The sequence below is a fragment of the Parus major genome, chromosome 1 (assembly GCF_001522545.3).
Source record: "Parus major isolate Abel chromosome 1, Parus_major1.1, whole genome shotgun sequence".
Lineage (NCBI taxonomy): Eukaryota > Metazoa > Chordata > Aves > Passeriformes > Paridae > Parus > Parus major.
The window spans coordinates 108782729-108803326 of NC_031768.1; the positions used below are offsets into that span (position 1 = coordinate 108782729).

At 46.6% G+C, this 20598-nt stretch overlaps 2 protein-coding genes across 8 annotated transcripts in view; one reads left to right on the forward strand and one right to left on the reverse strand.

Moving 5' to 3' along the window:
- The first annotated feature begins 4265 nt into the window (after positions 1-4265).
- Positions 4266-12301, forward strand: ACP6 (acid phosphatase 6, lysophosphatidic). Of its 2 annotated transcripts, XM_015632310.3 has the most exons (10): positions 4307-4585; positions 5992-6120; positions 6214-6344; positions 6927-7003; positions 7743-7830; positions 9252-9384; positions 10170-10270; positions 11559-11654; positions 11847-12012; positions 12128-12301. In XM_015632310.3, the coding sequence occupies exons 1-10, from the start codon at positions 4397-4399 to the stop codon at positions 12260-12262; spliced, it is 1245 nt and encodes a 414-aa protein (XP_015487796.1). In that variant the 5' UTR covers positions 4307-4396; the 3' UTR covers positions 12263-12301. The 2 variants fall into 2 exon arrangements, with proteins under 2 accessions (XP_015487804.1, XP_015487796.1); XM_015632318.2 differs by lacking the exon at positions 6927-7003 and having other exon boundaries at positions 4266-4585.
- A 6083-nt stretch (positions 12302-18384) lies between these two features.
- The window catches only part of BCL9 (BCL9 transcription coactivator), a 58032-nt gene continuing 55818 nt past the window's right edge, over positions 18385-20598 (reverse strand). For 2 of the 6 annotated variants that reach the window (XM_015638201.2, XM_033518624.1), the window contains one exon: positions 19324-20595. In XM_015638201.2, coding sequence (XP_015493687.1) covers positions 19478-20595 — 1118 coding nt within the window. In that variant the 3' untranslated portion in view covers positions 19324-19477. Of the gene's footprint in view, positions 20596-20598 lie in introns of all 6 variants that reach the window. The other 4 variants (XM_015638192.3, XM_015638184.3, XM_015638211.2 and 1 more) reach the window with 3 other exon arrangements.

A 20598-nucleotide genomic window follows, 5' to 3' on the forward strand; every position in this document is an offset into this window, starting at 1 on the left:
AAAAAAAAAAAAAGGAAAAAAATAATAATATAACATAACCCAGATTTGGGTTGTCTCCTTTGCCCACCACAGGAAGAAGACTGATGTCACAAGCTGAATCACACACATAAATCCTGCATGGTCACTTCTCTCTGAGTATGAAAGCATAACAAAACAACTTTGCTAGAAGTCCACTGTAAGGCTCAACATCATCTCTTTGCAGCCCTCCCCTCCTGGCTGTTTTGAAAAAAAGCAAATGTAATTTATACTTGCACCATCTCCTTTTTAAGTTCATATCATCCCAAAACATTTGGTTTAATAGAAATACCCTTGGTTTAATATATATCCACGAAAAGTAAATGAGGTGATAAAGCTTAAAAGTGCCAAACAGTTAAGTGCTGCCACAAGGGAGTACATCTGCCACGGCATCGGAGCGCCGAGTCCCAGGATGCAGCATCTTGGGCACGGTGACAGCCTGGCAGCTCTCCCACCACACCTGGACTGCACAGACACAGAGTCCACCTGACATGGCTGGGAACAGCTTATCCAGCTTGCTTCTGGAGGCTCCTACTTCCCTCAGCCTTCCTGTGCAAGGGAAAAACACTCTTTCAAAGCTGAAGAGAAAACCAGCCTGCTGTTCTCCCAGAGCGGTGCATAATTGAGTCGGCATGATGCCGCAGCAGACCAAATGCAGCAGATGGCTGCAGGCATCATCCAGTTTAGGATGACAAAGTTGGAACAAAAGAAAAACAGAAGGCAGGGAATGCATCTTCTGCGCTGGGTTACTGGGCAGGGGCTGAACCGCAGCGCAGTCGGTCCCTCACCAGCACACGGCCGGCTTCCAGCTCTCCCACTGCCACACCGACAATGACCAAATGCCCAAGCCTGGAAATGACAAAGGAAAGTGAGGAAAAGCCACATCTTCCCAAGTAAAAGGAGCAGAAAACTAACAACTGTCTGATGACCTGTTTCTAAAATACATAGAAGAAAATTTCCAAAAATCTCCTCACAATGTCGATCCTAAATACCCTGACTTCCAGGACTCTCCCACACAAGCAGCAGGAACTCAGAAATTAAATTATGACCTCTAAGTATCGACACACATCATTTCACTGCTGGAAGGTAAAGCACTGATGTGAAAGCATGCAGAAAACGAGACAAGTTGCATCAGATCTGCACAGTGTACCATGAATGGTGTCTTACAGGGAGGGCTTGGTTTGTGGTGGTATTTAGGGGTTTATTTTTGCCAATTCCACCCCAAAGGATCACAGACTTTAGGAGTGGAAACATTCCTTCCATTTCCCCAGGCGCCTTGCTCACAAAGCAGCTGGCTACAACGTTCACCACAACAGACAGACTGGAGGAGACAAGAGTGATACAGCTCCACAGGAAGCAGCACAGCACACTCAAACACTTTATAAATAAAGTCCAGCCCTTTGTGAAGGCAATACAGCTTCCATGCCCAGACTGGTTTAAAACAGCCACTGTGGTCAGCAGCCCTTGCAGGACAAAGAGACATCACCATTAGCTCCAGAGATGAGAATGGAGAAAGCTCTTTTGGCTGCAGGATGCAGCAGCCTGTGATTCCAAACATGAATCCTGCACAAACTCCTGCTCATGTTGCATTTGAGATTTCAGTACCTGTGATCATTTCAAAGGACCAGAGCAAAAGCATCTTCATTGCACTCAGAAAGCCAGCCATGGGAACATTTTGGGGTAGAAGAAGTTTTTGGAAGGGCAGGAAAACACTTTGTGCTAGAGCAGAGCAGCCCATACCGCACCCAGAGGTGGAGATGCCCCCAGACAAGGCTGGCACACAGAGGTATCATGCTTGGCAGGGGCTGCTTGTGGCCCACTTTGAACAGTCACACCAGGCTGGTTAAGCCACCCTTCTCCAGCAGCCAGGCTCCCAGCCCAGCTGCAGCCTGTGCAGTGAAGTGCTGTGGGAGAACATTTCCAGTTCACTCTCCTCACAAAATGCACTTGGGAAAGGAACCAAAGAAGTCATATCTCTTTTCTGACTCCTACCAGTCAGGGGAAATAAACCCAGCTGCCAAAGGGGCATCCAAATGCTATTTGTGCCTCTATCATACAAACATTTTATGTAAATCTCTGATTTACACCGTAAAGAGAAAAAGATCTTTCATAGCATGACGGAATGATAGAATGGTTTGGGTTGGAAGGAGACCTTGAAGATCATCCAGCTCCAAACCCTCCTCCCACCATGGGCAGAGATACCTTCAACTAGACCAGGTTGCTTAGAGCCCCATCCAACCTGGCCATCCTTTACCTTTGTTCAGGGATAGGGTGTTCACTTAGCCCAAAAAACAATAAAACACACAAACTCATTAGGTTAAATTGTTTCTTTAGTGGGTATTTTTTAAGTATTATTTAATTTCAATCCACCTATGGAACAAAAAAATCTTATCATGCTAGTTGGCCTCACACCTTATCAAATTATCAGCCACACAACAACTGCGTGACTTGGTCAAACTACAAAACTAACTATGACTCACTTTCGTCATCAAAAAAAGGAGGATGTAAAAGCAAACTTATAAAACCAGAGTGTTCTGAGGTGTGATACATTTTTGTAGCCCTGTAAAAGGCAAATTATAGCAATGGTAATATTTCGCAAAGATAGCAATCATTACAATTTGGTTAAATTCCAACCAGGAGGAAATCTGTGCTCTGCTTTCAGAGTGGAAAGTTTCCTGAAACTTGTTTGCTCATTAGAGCTCATTACTTTCCTTCAGTGAAAAAAATTTCACCCCTGCTGGCCATTGGATTAGCCTTCTGCTCCTCGTCTGGTCACAAAAAGCAACAGAAGGGTAAAAATAACAGGTCCTTTGAAAATGTTTCTGTAAAGATGGTGCATCTTAGAATAAATTTCTACACAGTTGGACAAAGAAAAAAAAAAAAACAGGGCAACACCATTTGCTAAAAAATTGACAGCCGCCTGCTATTTTGGAGATCTCTCCTCTAATTGCACGCACCTGCTGTGGTGTACTCTAAAATATATCTCACCAGTAATGCTGCTTGGCAGCAGCCAGGGCCACCCAGGAGAGACCCTGCAGTCCCAGTCTTCACAACTTCACAGGAACTGGGGTTTTCTTCCACAGTAACATTTGAATGGAAATATGAATAAATTCACTGTGAGCCTCTCTCCCTGCTCACTTCTATCACATCACCTCTATCTCTCTTCTGCCTTCTCTCCCTCTTAACTACATTTTCCTGCTCCCTCTCCCCTCAGCATCCTTGACCCCTCACTCTCTTGCAACACAAGATTTAGGCTTGATTCCTTCATTTGGTGTTTTTTGGCTTCTGAAGTATTTTTTTTCCCTTTCTCTCTCTCTGCTCTTGTTGTGCCTCTGTGTTTCACATACTCTTAACCTCAGAAAACTGAGGTAACCCTTTCAGAGCTGCAGGGCTTTGAGAGACACGAGGAAATGACCAAAATCCCCCCTCTGCACGTCCTGGTGTCTGTGCCAACCTCGCACCATCCTCTGGCCTTTGTGCAGGTCACCATCCTCTCCCTCCTTCACCCTTGCCCTGCTCCTTGAACTCCTCTGGGGACTATGACTCCAACACCTCCCAGGCAGCTCATTCCAATATCTAATCACCCTTTCTGTGAAGAAATTCCTCTGAAGAAATCCCTCTGAGTGTCCAGCCTGACCCTCCCCCGGCACAGCTTGAGGCCGTGTCCTCTCATCCCGTCGCTCGTTCCCTGGGAGCAGAGGCCAAGCCCCAGCTGGCTACACCGTCCTTTCAGGGAGTTGCAGAGAGCAGTAAGGTTCCCGCTGAGCCTCCTTCTCCAGACTAAACACCCCCAAACTCCCTCAGTGGCTTCTCATAATCCCTGTGCTCCAGACCCTTCCCTGGACTCGCTCCAGCACCTCAATGGCTATTCCAAGTGAGGGGCTCAGAACCGAACACAGCATTCGAGGTGTGGCCTCACCAGTACCGAGGGACAGTCCCTGCCCTGCTCCTCTGGCCACGCTATTGCTGCTCCAGGCCAGGATGCCATTGACCACCCGGGCACACCTGGCTCAGCGCAGTCGCTGTGACCAGCACCCCCAGGTCCTTTTCCAGGTCCTTCCAGCCATTCTTCCCCAAGCCTGGAACGCTACACGGGGTTATTGTGCACACTGGCGCCCGGCGAGTCCCACAGGGACGATAACTAAAGGAAGACGGCGAGCAGAGGCACAGGAACGCCGGCGGGCTCCGCTGAGGGCTGTGCCCGGACCGGGGCGGGGGCGCCGCCGGTCCCGCCCAGCGCCCTATGGTTCCCCTGCGCGGCGCCCGCCGGGAGCCGCAGTCCGCGCCTGGTCCCCGTCCCTGCCCGGTTCCAGGCGGGGCTCCAGCAGGGAACTGCGCTTCCCATTGCTCCCCGCGGTGCGGCCGGGCCGGCGGGGCCTCCATGGGCTGGGGGGTTCGGCTGTGGGTGCTGGGCGGCCTGGCCGCCTGGACGCAGCGGCGGCGGGCGGCGGCGGCCGGGTGGGACGGCGGCGAGGGCGGGCGGCGCCAGGATCTGGAGCTGAGGCTGGTGCAGGTCGTGTTCCGGCACGGAGCTCGCACCCCGCTGCGGCCGATCCCGGGGGCAGCCCCGGTGAGCTCGGGGGAGACGGGACGGGACGGGGGTGGTGCGGGAGGTGCCCCGAGCCCGAGCCGGCGGCGTGCCCGCTGCTGAGCTCCTGCCTTGCTCCCGGCAGCCTGGTGGGTTGGCGTTTATTCCCCTTCCCGAGGCGATACTGAGTAATTTCCGAGGGGAAAGCGTGGGAATCTGGGAGCTTGCACCCCATGCCGCACTACAGGTTTGGGTGAGAGTGTCTGGAAAGCTGCCCAGTGGAAAAAGGCCTGGGGGTGCTGGTTAACAGCGACTGAACATGAGGCAGAGTGTGCCCGGGTGGACGAGGAGGCCAGTGGCATCCTGGCCTGGAGCAGGGCAGGGATCATCCCTGTCCAGTTCTGGGACCCTCAGTTCAGGAAGGACATGGAGCGAGTCCAGAGAAAGGACACGGGCCTGGGGAAGGCTCTGGAGTACAAGTGTTAGGAGAAGCCACCGAGGGAGCTGGGGGTGTTTTATCTGGAAAAGAGGAAGCTCAGGGGTGACCTTATCACTCTGCAACTTCTTGAAAGGGGGTTGTAGCCAGGTGTGGGTCAGGCTTTTCTCTCAGCAGCAGGATGAGAGGAGACAGTCTTTAATCTGTGCCACAGGAGGTTCAGGTTGGACAATAGGAGGAATCTCTTCACTATGAGGGGGAATAGACAGTGGAGTGGGCTGCTCTGGGAGGTGTTGGGAGTCACAGTCCCTGGCGGTGTTTAAGGAAAGACTGGATGTCTTTGTGGCCTGGTTGACACAGTGGTGTTCAGTCACAGCTTGGACTTGATGATCTCAGAGGTCTTTTCCAACCTAATTAATTCTGTGATTCTTTAAAGTGGAGCGATGATAGCACATTAGTGAGACAGATGACAGCAGAGGGAACAATTGCTGCAACTACAGGGAGCCCTCAGGGGCAGGATGTAGGGATGGGCATCCCGGGGCTGCTGTGCCCATGAACTTTACTCCAAGGCCAAGTTTTGCACCTCACAGCAGGTGCTCAGCAAAGGTGTGGCTCCTGCCCTGGTGTTACCACAAGCGATCCAACTCCCCCAGCTGCCAGCGAGGTGGCCTGGGCATCCAGCAGGGATTAGCTCTGGTAGTTTCCTACAGCAGCTTTCCGATGTGTAACAAACAGTAGCAATTGTGATTTTCTACAGATGCTTTTCCTGTAAGGGGAGGAAATCAAGTACTGCATTTCCTGCACATCAGATCTGTAAATCCAGAGAGCAGCACTGCTCTTACTTCTCTCTGAGCTGTGTAAAGAGATTCCTTTGTCTCCGTGTTGTGTTGTTGGCAAGGCAGCACACTGTAATACTCCAGCATTAGTTTAATGCTCTTAAAAGTCCTTGGTTTAATGCCCTTGAAAGTTTTCCACTGAAATACTGTTTATTTGTTTGTTTGTTTTGAAACAGGTGGAATGGCATCCCACTCTTTTAGATGTACCTGCTAAGACTAAGTTTGATTACGTGGTCACAGACCTAAATGGAGGACCTCAACCCCCCTCACCCTTGGATGAGGAATACAAAAAGACTATATTTAAGGTGAGGTTGTATTTCCTGGTGGGTTCCTCTTTCATCTGAAGACTTTTTTATTTCCATGATCCATTGGAGACCTCTCCTTTTCTTTGCTCTTAGGGTGGTGTAGTCGCAGGACAGCTGACAAAAGTGGGGATGCAGCAGACATTTGCCCTTGGGGAGAGGCTGAGGAGAAGCTATGTGGAAGAAGTCAAGTTTCTTTCACCAACATTTAAGCCTGCTGAGGTCTTGTGAGTCTCCCAGTTCCCTCCTGGACCTTCCCTTTCATCCTGCTTCTTAACAAGTAGCCTTGTGCGAGGGAAACTCTAGCTAGCATAGCCTTCTCCACCCCACAGCAAACTGCCTGACCTCTGGGCATTCATCTTTGCTCAGGAGTCCTGAGAGTGATGCCAGGGCCAGATTCATCTCACCTAGGCTGAGCCATTGGCAGTGCTGTTACTCACTTTTGTGGTGAGCAAAGAGAAAAAGGCGTTTCTGGAGCACACTTTAACTCACTGTAAACAGCTGAAATTCACTAAGATGAAGCAACCCCTGCTGCTCACATCAGTAATGCTGAGAGCATCTGGCTTAGGATGAGATAAAAAAAATCACACCAGTTTGTTATCTCCACTATCTCTGACGTGCAGTTAAAGGGCAGTTCAGATTATAGGTGTTTGCCTAAGATATCTGTAGTGACAAAAGATGCGTCCCACCACAGATTTCTAAAGCCATGATGGGAGCAGAATTCTCAGGTCCAGCAAGACCTCCCCAGCTGCAGCCACATTAACATGAAGGAGAAAGTTCTCTCTCACAAACTGCTTTCTCTCTTTCAGCATCCGTTCCACTAATATTTTCCGGAATCTGGAGTCCACACGGTGCCTGCTAGCTGGGCTGTACCAACAGCAGAAAGGTTGGGGAGACTTCTGAATAGTGCTTTTCCTTGCTTAGTCTTCCCTAGATGCACATGCCTTCTGCACCCTAACTCTCTCTGGCTCCTAGTAGTTACTTCTTCCTTGGCTCTTTGCACTTGGCTCCCTTCCCCAGTTCTCTTGGTCCTGTAGATTCTTTACCAGCTTGTCACTTGTTCCATCTCTTTGCATCTTTCTGCTGCTCTTTCAGACCTGCTAAGGAGGTTAGTGTTAGCCCTCTTGAAAATCAAGATGGCAAAAAGTTCACACATCTGCAAAAGGTTTCTCAGGGAAACACAAGTATCTTGGATACAAGTTCAGTACATGGAGTAACTTTTCACCTGTATCCTGCAGTTGGTAACTCCTTGTATGTATCTAAAAATATGCTCTGCATTTTAAATATCTCATATTTTCTCCTTCCACATTCAGTTCCACAAACAAGTAGAAGTGACTTGCCAGAGCTCCTTACACTCCATGACACAGACACTAATTTTTGGCACTAAGAAAAATGAACACACAAGTGGGAACACCTTTACAAGGTGCACAGCAGGCATCCCTGTGGAAATAAATGCACAGAAACAAGTACAGTGGCTCGTGTTGCAGGTGACAGCTCAGGGGAAATGGCTAGTTGATAAAACTGGACTCCAGCACAAAGACTGGCAGTGATTATAAAGCAGTCTAAAGAAATTAAAGAAACACAGATGCACTACTGATCATAGAAACTTCCTTCTTGTTCCACAGGACCTGTTGTCATTGTCACTGATGAAGCAAGCTCTGAAATGCTCCACCCCAATTACCAAAACTGCCCGCGCCTGAAATACTTGACCAGGTAATTGCCAGCAATATCTCCCTCTATGATTTCAGTGCCCTTCTGTTTCAGCAGTAGTAATTTAAAACAGCACAATTTCTTCCCATTTCCCAATTTCTTTCCTTACCACTTAACTGTTCCTTGGGAATGGTCAGCTAATTGTATAAAATACTTGGTAAGTGGAATTACACACCAGGCAGTGGCAGCAGAAGAAAATAGAGACTTTTCCTTGAAAGACCTGTTTAATTTAGTCTGTGTCTAGCAAACACTCATTACTAGCTAATGTACAGCCAGTCTGTGGCATTGCTGCAGGGCAGAATTAATGTCATCTACATCCTTTAACAAGCCTTTCAAGTGTGAACATATTGGGCCTCCTTTTTATATTCAGCTTCTGGTTTGGGGGTTATTTCAACATTCTCATCACATTCATACCTTGAAGAAACTGAAATATACTCAGCCATGACACATTTAATGAAGATTAATAAAGTGAAATAAGGAAGATCCTACACACAACACTCATGTTTGCAGAGTCAAGTACTCTGAAATGCTTGTGCAAGGTTTGGGCACAGGGTGGAAAATGAAAAAGAGAGGCAGATATATTACAGTTTGGCTAGACTGTACATTAGCATATTTTTGTCCAAAATTCAAGAGCTGTCAGACTTTACTTGCAAGAGCTCATGTGCAGTGCTTGACTCTGCAGGCAAAGGATTGGTCTAGACAGTGGTAATGTGACAGCCCCTAGAAGCAGCAACCTCCTGTCCAAAAAGATGAGTAAACTGCAGGGTCTGCTGCTCCCTGCCCTCCCCTCTGCCCAACAACTGCACCTTTTGTGACCATATCAAGGTAGACTTTTTGAGCTGCACTGAGCACTGCCTCAGCTTGCAGGCTCCCTAGGGAGTACATGGCCAGCATGGATATTCTCAGCTAAACTTTTTTAAATAAAATTTAAAGCAGCATAAAGATGCAAATGGCTTCTAACAAAGCAAAAGGTGGATTTAAGCTACAAGCAAGTATCTAGGTGTTTCCCATTTCCCACACCATACAAAATCAGTTCAAAGCTTCTGCCCTTTCTTCTTTCATGAGGCAGTTAAAGGCTCCTCCCTGAAGACATAGACCTATACTATTCCAGTATGACCAGATCTGTTAGCTGATGCACAGCCCTTGCTTATGAGAAGCACTTCTGGGATGTTCACATCTCATCTTGATTTTTTGTTCTGCCTTTGTGAGAGCAGAGAGCTAGCTCTGATCCTTGAAATCTCGATACAGCATCAGTGCTTCCTGCAGCTCAGACTCCCAACATCAGGAACCCCTCAGTATGCTACAGTGCTTCTCTTCTACCCCTCACTGATGTGGGACAACTCCACTGGGCTGGGTGATGAGAAAAACAAAAGATAGAAAGTCTGGTATGTGATTTTTTTTTTTTTTTCTTAATTCCTTTGCAGGAATAGGTCAGAGAATGCTAGGCAGCAGCCAGGTATCTCTGATGACTTGAAAAAAATTAAGAAGAGGATGGGTATTGATGGTGATGAGTCTTTGGATTTTTTTGTCCTCCTCGATAACATTTTTGCTGAACAGGTAAGCTGAGCTGTTCTATTGCACTGTCACAGAAAGAAACATCCCCTTGCCTTGCACGTGGAGGAAATCACAGTGCCAAAACCCACAGATATTAATGTGCACTCCAGTACCTTTCTATGCAACCCAGAATGCTTAGAGAAATAGCATGGCCTTTTGAAAAAGCAAGATGTGGAGTCAGCCTTGCTGTAGAATGGATTAAGACTTGTCTCCAGTGTTTTTGTTTTTACCTTGAAACCCAGTATTTCTTTCAAGTGTAGAGCTAAGAGAAACATTGGGCCTTGCTTACCCATTACAAAATGCTTTCCCTTTTTTGGCACTCAGCACCCAATAGTCATCTTAATCCCAGTTCCAGCACACTAGCTGTGAGCCAGACTGCTTCTGCTTCTGAAAGGAAGTTGGGCACATTTCTACCCCTCCTTAGTACCTCTTTTTTTGCTGGAGCTAATTATAACTGGTCTGTAGGCTGAATGGCCCAACGTATTACACTCCCCATAGAATTGGATCCTGAAGAACAAGCATTCATCCTTTAGGTACACAAAGCAAGTCTGTGTGTTTAAAACCATCCTAAAAATCCTCCCATGAGTATCATAGTCCTTCTGGTACACAGAGCAAGACTATTTGTTTAAAACCATCCTAGATATCCTCACATGAGTATCGTAGTACAATACTGTAGTACAAATGGTGTGACATGAGCAGCTGTTTTCTGTGGGCAGTCATCCACGTATCTTCTGGCTGGGTTCAGAAAGGGTCAAACCCTACCACTCTGCTGCATCTCCTCCTTCCAGGCGCACAATTTGCCAAGCTGCCCTGTGCTCAAGAGCTTCCAGCAGACAGTGGAGCGCCGAGCTGTTGACTCCATGCTTTTCCTTCTGGAAGACAGTTCCAGGTGATTGCCTGTGTCCATGCCTCTGCCCTCAGGGGCTGTCTTACCCGGGGTGGATGTGCTAAACCAGCTTACTTCAGCAGACAGAAATGCTTTCCCATCTGCTGCATTCCCCCATCACAGCCCACTCTTAAGGTTTGTGCCTCAGCCGTCTCACTGTAAAATTCAGTGCCTCGAGTCAGTACTATGAGCTGGGAAAAAGGAGTGCACACTGAAGAGACCAGGATGTGGGTTTGCATCCTGTTTTGTTGATCCTCACAGAGAGAGAGGGTGGTCTCCCAGGAGCAGCAGTAAGCCACTGAGGTAGGCAGTGGAGGCCTCAGTTGCCACAGGGGTTGAAGTGAACCAGTGGCAAAAACAAAAGAAGAAAAGAGGAGATGCTTTGAGCCCATGCCCTGAGGCTGCCCCTGCAGTTGCACAAGTACAGTCCAAATTCCAGCCTGGGAAGCTTATCCCAGGGATGGCACCTGCACAGCTCGGCTGAGAAGTGCTGGCACTAGTGGAAAAAGTGATGCCAGGTCCTGCACACATGTAACTACTTGCAAAGAGAATCTGCTGCTACGTGCAGCTAATTGCCTCCTCCACAGTTGTTTGTAAAGGCTGGCTGAGTTGCTAGCCTAGCAGTCATTTTCCTTTTGGATTCATTTGCAGCTGCCACATTCACCAGCTCTTCTCAGGTGGTAGTACAGGACTGTCTTTTCTTTACCATGTATTAGAGAGCTCATGTAGTGAAAGACTGGTTCCCACAACACCCAGGAGAGTTAATCACACTCATCTTCCATTCCACTGATGTATTCATTAGGAAGAGGGAGTTTCTTCCCACCAGACATTGTATAAAGATCATCTCTTTATTTAATAAGAGGATAAAAACTACTTTTTGAATATAGCAACCACTTTCTTGAATCCTGCCCTCCTCACCAAAGACCCCCAGCCACCTTCAGCTGCTGTTCTGCAGCAGTCATCTTCCCTAGCTGAAACCCATGCACTCAAAAACCGTATCAGGGAAACAAAACAGCCTCGAGAACAATCAGAGTTTCTAGATTGCCATTTACATGGCCACACCTCATGAGAGTGCTTGTTAACACCTCTGCCCTCCTGTTCTGCAGTCACATTAGAGTCGTGACTGCACAACAGCCAAACTAAGAACTGGCCATGTTAATTGCATTTGATAGTTCTTAACTACACTCAGTTCAGGTTATCAAATAATAAGAGAAAAGCAGATTCTCAAGTTTTCATGTATAATTGTGTGAAAGTTTTAAAACTAATAAATTTATTTCTGCTTCTTTTCCAGAGAAATCCTTCAGATGAATATTGGCCTCCTGTTCAATACCTTACAGAAGAACATCAAAGCAGCAGTAAATCCCTCAAATCCAGCTGAAAAGGCCAGGTATGGCAGAGAACTCCTCCTCTAACTGTTATAAATTCTAACTTGATGTCAGTGTGAAAAACTGGTTCAGAAAAACATTGAATGTGTGGGATAAAAAGAAGTGCTCACCTGCTGGAAAAAGCATGAGTGCTACTGCCTATCTATGGAGGAACACAGCTGATATTCCAAGTCTTTTCCCTTTTTTTTTTCCAGAAAGCTCTTCCTCTATGCTTCTCATGACTCCACTCTTATTCCTCTCCTGCTGGCACTGGGCACCTTTGATAACAAGTGGCCACCTTATGCTTCTGATGTGATCCTGGAACTTTATCAGCACCGGCGCTCCAAGGAGTGGTTTGTGCGTGTGTCTTACCGCGGAGAGGTGAGATCCCGTGGGAAGTCCCTCCTCCAAATCTCGGGCTTGTGGTTTCACCATGCAGCAGAAAAAGGGCTTTGGCAGTGCACAGTATCTGTGATTCTGTCTCTTTGCCTTGCAGGAGCAAGTGGTAAAAGGCTGTAAAGCAGGTCTCTGCCCACTTGAAGAATTTCTGGAAGTCCTTTCACAGTACTCGCTCACACCAAAGGAGTACAATAACCTCTGCTCCAAAATGGACAGGAAACTAACTCACTGACTTAAGCTGTCTTAAATTAAAATTAGTTTATTGTCACAATCTTTGACTATTTTTCTTTATGTCCTTGCCAGCCTTCCCTATTCCAAAGGTATTTTAGATGAGGGGACATTTTCCTACCAGACACAGGGTGGCACAGTGTCACTTTACACTGTTAGCAGCAAGCTGAAAGAAGCCACGTGACAGAATGGCTCAAGTTTACTTCTGAGGTGACCACACACAAAAGCAGGGAGAAGCTCAAAACGGCAAGGGAGAGAACAGACCATTTTACATTGCCCATCTGCATGAGGAATACGAGACAGAACATACCTCTTCCTCACATGCTGGGACTGTGGGATGAAGCCCAGCTTGCTTTGTGCTACCAGACTTGAAAGCTTTAACATTGATTTTATGTTTGGTAAACTGCAGAAGCCATTGTGTCTTTCCCTTTCTTTTGGCATGTTGGAGGGTTGCTCTCTGCAGACAGATGAGCCTCCCTAATTGCATAGCATTTAGCTACCCCATCTTCTTGAGGGCATTTTCATGCACAGAAAACATCTCCAAAGGGACAGAAAGCTTCCAAACCTTTCCCTGCACTCCTCTAATTATGGAAATTCTGTCATGAACATGCAGAACAACCACAGTGGGCCAAGTACAAGAACACACAATCTTGGTGAACTCTGCTTAATGTGCTTTAAACAAAGAAGTCTGGGGAGCTGCTATCAACTTCAGCTTTGGGTAGTAGTGATCTATTTTACACTTGCTGAAAGGAATACAGCACTAGCCAACAGCAGCACTTCTGGCTGACATGACAGTTTTTCCTGTAAGTACTAGAAATTACAATGTTGTCAAAGTCATATAATTGTAGAATGGTTTGGGTTGGAAGGGACCTTAAAGATTATATAGTTCCAACCCCCTGCCATGGGCAGGGATGCCATCCACTTGGCCTTGAACACTTTCAGACAGGCATGGGGCATCCACAGCTTCTCTGAGCAATCTTGTGCCAGTGTCTCACCACTCTCACAGTAAAGAATTCAACCTAAACCTTTTTAGTTTAAAACTTTAGTTTAAAACTGTTCTCCTTTGTCCTATCACTGTCTGCCCATGTAAAAAGTTACTCTCTCTCTTATAAGCCCCCCATTAGGCACTGGAAGGCTGCTCTAAAGTCTTTCTGCAGCCTTCTCTTTTCCAGGCTTAGCAGCACCAACTCTGTCAGCCTGTTTTCATAGCAGAAGCTTTGTGGCCTCCTCTGAACTGATTTTTTTACAGGTCCACATCTTTCTTGTGCTGGGTGCCCAGGAGCTGGATGCAGCTGCAGTGGGGTCTCACCAGAACAGAGAGCAGAGGGGCAGAATCCCCTCCCTTGACCTGCTGCCCAGAGGGCCTTGGATGCAGCCCAGAACATGGTTGGCTTTTTTGGGCTGCGAGCACACAGTGCTGGCTCATGTCCAGCTTTTCATCCACCACAACTCCACAGGGCTGCTCTCAGTGAGTTCTCCCAGGCTGGTCTCACGTCTGGGATTCCCCTGACCCTGCAGCACCATGTACCAGGACTTGCTGAACCTCGCTACATTCTCACTTCTCAAGTTTGTCCAGGTCCTTCTCCTGTGTCAACAGTACCACCTGACTTTGTGTCCTCTGCAAACTTGGTGAGGCTGCACTGGATCTCACTATGTCATTAAAAAATATGTCTACTTTTCAGTAAGTAAATAAAACATGGTTAATAAATCCCTACTTTCTTTGGGATAGGCAGAGGTTAAAATAGAGGGACCATTTATTAAAATGGCGCTGCAGTTCAGGTTCTGTGTTACCCCTTCTTCCTTAGTGAAAAAAAATCACTTAATGTAAGTCATTGACAGATATGAGATGGAGGCACTACAGCATCTTCTCCCTGAGAAGAATGGGCTGGGTTTACCTCTACTCTTTCATTAGCCTGCCCCCACCACAATTACATGTTGACACCATGCACAGTGAACAGAATAATTTGAATACTAAATACATTGCTGGAGGTCTCACTGAACTGCTATTAGAAGCTGTCAAAAAAAGCAAACAAAACATTGTTATTTTCCATCAAGCTTTTATATAGCCTAAAACCATAATACCACTATATAAAAAAATCAATGCCTACCCCTGCTTGAGAACAGTGTGTTCTGCTCTAATCAAGCTCTCTCTTATACAGTTTCAAGTATTTGGGGAACAGTGATGAATATATTAGGTCTACAATTATAAGTTGTTTGTGAGGTATGGACTGACTGGAGAAAAGCATCAGGAACGTTGCCCATACAAAGGGGGAATTCACATACCTACTCTTAAATAACAACTAGGAGCATCCCCAACAAAACTGAGCAGTAGCCAGGTTAAAAATTGCAACACAGCCACAAGGCAGAGCATTCAGCAGCGCAAGTTACTCCAGAGCAGGTAAGATTGTTAAAGGGCACTGCTTTTACACAATTAAGATCCTCCTATCACTCTAGGCAGGGTAACACAAATTTCAGTAACAGAAGAAGACCTCAAAAGCAGGCCAGATTCTTGGCAGTGCCTTGGAAGACACCACTGGGAACAGGTTACTTCACTGTCTCTTGCAGGGTATCTGCAGTGCCCCCTCTGCCCTGTTCTAGCCTTACCCATCCTCTCCCTGTGGAAGTGGTTGGGCCACAGAATGGTCCAATCCCACTGAGCACTTCCACTGCAGTTGTGGCCCACAGGATGAAGGAGTTATTTCTGACCACAGCTAGTGTAAATGATCATTTCAGAAGAGGATTGGTTGGACACTGGAAGAATTTTAATACTGAAGTGTTGCCCTGAGACTCAGGCCTTTTGATATTGTTTTCATAATTTCTAGCCACTTTCCGAGGAAAGTGACTATAAACATAGGTGTTTATACATTCCATTAAAGATATGCCTTTTGATGGATGTCTCTCACAGCCAGTGTGGCTGGGAAGGTGGTAACCTGACTATCCAATCCCTGGTCATTGTCAAAAATCTATAAATACTGAAAGGACAGAATAAACTTTCTTCTTTCATCACACTTTGAGCTGTGTCTGTGTGAATCATTTCATGTCCCACAGTGACACTGAAGGACACAGGTATGTGGGAGCTACCATATTGCAAACACAACATGAAAGAGCTGAGACATTTCTGAGAATGTGGAATAAAAATTCCTAGAAATCAACAATTTCCCAGTATCCCAAACAAAACAGCATCACTTTTTTTCCTATTAACTATTTTTAGGTCAAGAATCACTACCAATTGACAAAGTGAAGTACATTTTAGTAAATACAAGCCTATATCAAACATGGATCATTTTTCCTCGAGAAGTGTCACATTAGGGAACAGGTTTTATCCAACCTGGTGAGGCTGCACAAGGAAAACATTCACCAGTATGAGTGCAGAAGGATACCACCAATAAAATGTAGCCTGTCCTGACACCTGAGTGAAAACCAGCATAAAAGAGAGCACACGAAGCACCACAAAATTAAGCCTTGCATATACCATATTTATAATAGTCCCAACACTCTGGGGCAACAAAAAATGCTGGATGCCAACTTACCCTCAGGAAGATTTGGGCACCCACATCTACTCTGAGTCAGGACACATGTACTGTACCAAAAGAACTCCCAGCATTCAAATCCCAACAAAGAGAGATGCAGATCAGATCTGCACACACTGGTCTGTCTTCCAAAATGTGACCCATTAGACACCCCAAGGATGTCAGGACTAAACTCCTAAGGCTGACTCCTTGCTGCCATCTTCTTTGGCAGATTAGCTAGCCCATGATACAGGTACAAATCTCGAGTTTATTTGAACGGTGCTTAAAACTGCCAGTGTACTTCACAGATGACCTGAGTGCAAGTCTACTAATTTAAAACAAACAGATTTCAAATATTTTAAACTTTTGATTTAGCAGGCACATTACTTAGCATTTCAGAAGTTCACCATCTGCTGGGTTTACCTTTTAAGTCTCTCTACACTCCGGCTGCGCAACCATCTGGGATGAGATAATTTGAACAGCAGACTGTTTCCTCCCATGTTACTAGAGAGGAAGAGCAGCCAAGCATGTATGAATAAAGTCTATTTCATTCTTTCAAACAAAGGTGGAGGAGGATGATTTGAAAGCTTTAAAAAAAAAAAAAAAAAGCAGGCGGGGAGGGGAAGAAAACTAAAAATGGCAACCCACTTTCCATCTTCAACTGTACCATGACTACCAAAGCTGAGTCACAGTTACTATTGATAAGCAGGAGGGAACAGAGCCTGGCTTACAGATCCTCAGGTGAATCTGCAAGGCTGACAGCTAGAAAGCTTTTCCATTTGTAAAGCAAAAGGAGAAGAAGTAGAATCAGAGAGAAACAAAGAAGTTAATCTACGCATATCTACAAAGTAATTTTCACATCTGAAGCCAGCTCTTAGCAACTCTTGTCCATCTGCTGGTGCAAACACTGAGTTTAAGTGCACCTATGTGGACTCAGGTCAGGATCCACATCTTCTGCACTTTCTGTAGGAAAAATCTCATTAAGATACCAAATGCCAGCATTATAAGTTAGACAGACACAGAAGGAACTTTAATTACACAGCATGTTTAAAATGTATCCTCTCGCTGTTCAGTGGCTTTGGAAGAGTGAATTCCCTATGCTAATTTTCCTGGAATAAGTCACAGCCACCTCAAATCCTTTGCTATTCAAAATCTCAACAGGCATAGGAGGCACTAAGACAGTTTAAAAAAAATCCCAAAACCTCTGGCTCATTTCTATGTCAATCAAGAACTTTGCTTTGTTCAACAAGGTAAAAACAGTCAGGAGTGATGGCAGAAGTGGCAACACTTAAAAAGGTTGCATTGTGACAATTTCCATGCAAGGTCCTCAAAACGGAGCTGTGCAACCACTTAAAGAAGAGGTAATTCCTCTCTACAGAAATAACACTTACTGTGTCATTGTCAGCTTTCTAAAATCTTGACAAGCCCGTGCTTCAGGCACGCTGCCTGTCTTGTCAGAGGGAAGCACCACAACAGACATCCTACACTTTGTCAAAAGAGTAATTCTCACCCAAAATCATCGTAAATTTGCATGACAGCAGAAAGGTGAATTTGGAAGCAGACAACAGAAGGCTCTGAGGCTTTCATGTCTCCAACTGTGCATGGCTTCACTCATTTTATAACACCGGCAACAAAAGTTTAGTAAATCAGCCACCAAGAGGAATTATTTTTCCACCTGTTAAGGATCAGTTAACTCTAAAAAATCCTCACACACAAGCATGTTAAAAATACTCATTCTCCACATGATTTTCACACTAATGGCCAGCCCTCTGAGGAAACTACTCATTGAAATCATTTTAAGTAGCAGTAAGTGGAAGGAAGAACAGATTACACACTCCATATACAGGGCTGGGGGACCAGAGAACCGGCAGCCACAGAGCCCACACCCTGGCCTACAGATCCGTATCTGGCTCATGTTGATATTCTCCAGGAGCAGGGCTCAACTCCCAATCCATGTTTTGTCATCCAGCCTTTCACTCCTCATAGGCAAGACCATAAAACCTCCTTACTGAAATCCTCTCAAAAGGCAGGTTTGAAAAGACAGGGGATTAGGAAGCAATCGATGAGAACTGTGGCAAAGCAACAATTTACTCAGCAGGGCTGTCTTGATAAAAATCTGCTCACTGACAATTTCTCTCACCTTTGTTATTAAAGTTCATCTGCTCCCCACCATCTCAGGCTCTCAGTGCTGACAGAGACCTGACCCAATCCAGAGTCCCCAGGGAGGGACACAATCCCAGTGCCTCAGCAGACTGACACTGCTGCTCCGGGAGAGCTCAGACCCACGCACCTTGCAGTGCTGCAAACATTCTCCAGGAGGAGACAAGTTTCATCTGTTCCTTGACCCTCAACAAATTGAGGAAGTCTTTAAGTATCGCTCCTGGGGTGCTCTGAAATAAGACCTCACTCCAAGGGAAAACAAGTTCAGTTCAGGATTAAGTTAACAGAATTGCCTCAAAAGGAGCACAGAGCTGCCTACTGACCACTTTTAGGAGCTGTCATAGTTTACCCCACCTGGCCTCTAGACTGGCTGTGATCACAAGGAAGAACAAACAGTCATCTGTCCAGCTGTTTGATGGACACAGAAACAACTGGGCTGGATAAAGGAGACAGTTCATTTTTGTAAGAAACAATATATTTTATTTTTCTGACACCACAGCCCTGGCGAGTGGTTTTGTACCAAATTTAATGGAGGTTACACAGAACGTTTTACGCTGGGGAGGAAAAAAAAAATAACCACAAAAAAAAATCCTGGATAACTTTTAGTGTCTGTTCCACTCCCACATTAATAAAATCACTTGGGGTTTCTAAGAAAAGGAGAATAGGAAACAGTGAGAGAGACTACTGTAGGATGTAACAGTGTCCAAGTCCAGCCCCTTCCTAAAAGTGGGAAGAGTCCCCACGTGAGGAGAGGCTCTCCTAGATTTACTCCCCAAAATAACACAATGTATTGCAGCTGCCATAGGAGGAGACAGAAGGGGACGGAGAGAGAGAGAAGCCTATTTAATAAAGAGTGGGAGGGAGAGACAGAAGGTGCTGGACAGCACGCCATAATTTGAAAAATATGTCCTTAACTTATTATTTATTTCTTTTAAAAGATTCCCCTCACTGAACTTAAGTTCCTTTTTTGTGCTTTTCATTAATACTCTGCTCTGAGGTCGTAGTTTGGTTTTTCTATACATTGGAGTTGAAGGAAAATAGTCCGAAGTTCTGAAGATGGATTCTCCACCTAAAGTAAACAGCCTAGAATCCCATTCTCCTCTCACCCCAAAGACTAAAGTCTCTGCTAAAATCCCTTTTACAATATAGTACAGTACACAAAAAACCCCAAAAATAACCGAGAGTCCTGGGAGAAGCCAGTCCGAAGGACGTAAACATACAGAGAATGGTGCAACTTGTGACAAATGGCAATTCTCAAAATACAGCTACAGATTCTCAAAGCAGGTGCCGTCACGGGATACCCAAGTCCACAAAAATAATTTTTAAAAAATAAATCTTAAAAAAAAAACAACCTGTTAAAATGAATAATTTTTTTTTTTTTTTTTTTTTTCAGGTAATTCCATACATTCGAGATTTCCCAAAGTGTCCTCTGGTCTCTTTTCACCTATTGCATGGCCAAACTGTATACTCCTGAAGCTCCCAAAAAAGCCCTCAGGACTTGGAATCTCATCTTGACAAGGATCAGAACATCCAGTCTTTATGGTAGCAGCTTAAAACATCATGTTCCCTGGGTTTCCAGGGCCTTGGCTAAATCCTCCCATGCCAACATCAGCAGCCATACCTCGGGGCCTCATCTGGGGGGGAATCATGATGTTTTGTTGGGGTCCCATCATGCCCTGCATCGACATCATCATCCCAGGTGACCCCACAGGGCCCGGGTGGCTGTACAGCCCGGCGGGGGCTCGGTCCTTGCCCGGGATCATGCCCACGGCGGCCACGGGGTTGCTCATGAGCGCGGGCTGGCCGGGCATGGCGGGCTGTGCTGGTGACATCATGCGGTGGTGCGGCCCCATCATGCCCTGCTGCAGGAAGGCCGGCGGCCTCATCGGGTTGTGACCGGGCATGGACGGAGCCGTGCCGAGAGGGATATCCGGAGTTCCCACCGGCCCGGGGCCCCCCATGCCGGGCAATGTTAGTCCCATCCTCGGGGTCTGCTCTCCTATCATCCCCTGCATGTGGGAGAAGCCGGGCCCGGGACCCTGCGGCTGCTTGCGGCCCGGCACCTCCCCACGAGGGAAATACTGTAGTGTCTGGCTAGGCTTCTCCGATGGGATAATCCTGGACAGGTCAAACTCGGGTATTCCCGTGGCTCCAGGACGGATCACCTCCTGCAGCTCTGGATCAGTGAAAACCGAAGGCATGTTGTTTCCAAGAACAGTGAAGGAGTCTGGACCGCCAGGGCCTCCAGTCTTGCAAAGTGCTGGATCTGTCGAACTTTGGGGCAGGTTGGTAGGACGCCCCAGAGGTCCTTCTCCGTGGAAGCCCATTCCCGCTGGAAAGTTGCCTTGTCCACCGCTGGGCCCGTTGTGTGGAAATGGCACCTGCTGTGGAGGGGACTGTACGGGAGGGAACCCCTGCGGGAAGCCCAGGCGTCCTTGAGGTACCATTGGAGACTCCTGGGAACCATGCCCCATCATTGGGTTGTGTGACATCAGGCCGGGTCCCACGGGGACCCCGTGAGGAGGTATATTGGGTCCCATAGCATTTGGAGAGGGCATCTGGTTGTTATGGGAAAGAGGCTGGGTCATTCCCATTGGGCTAAGGGTTGGCATTGGACCCACTGGGTTTGGACCTGAAATTCGAGGATTCTGAGAATTAATACCCATTCCTA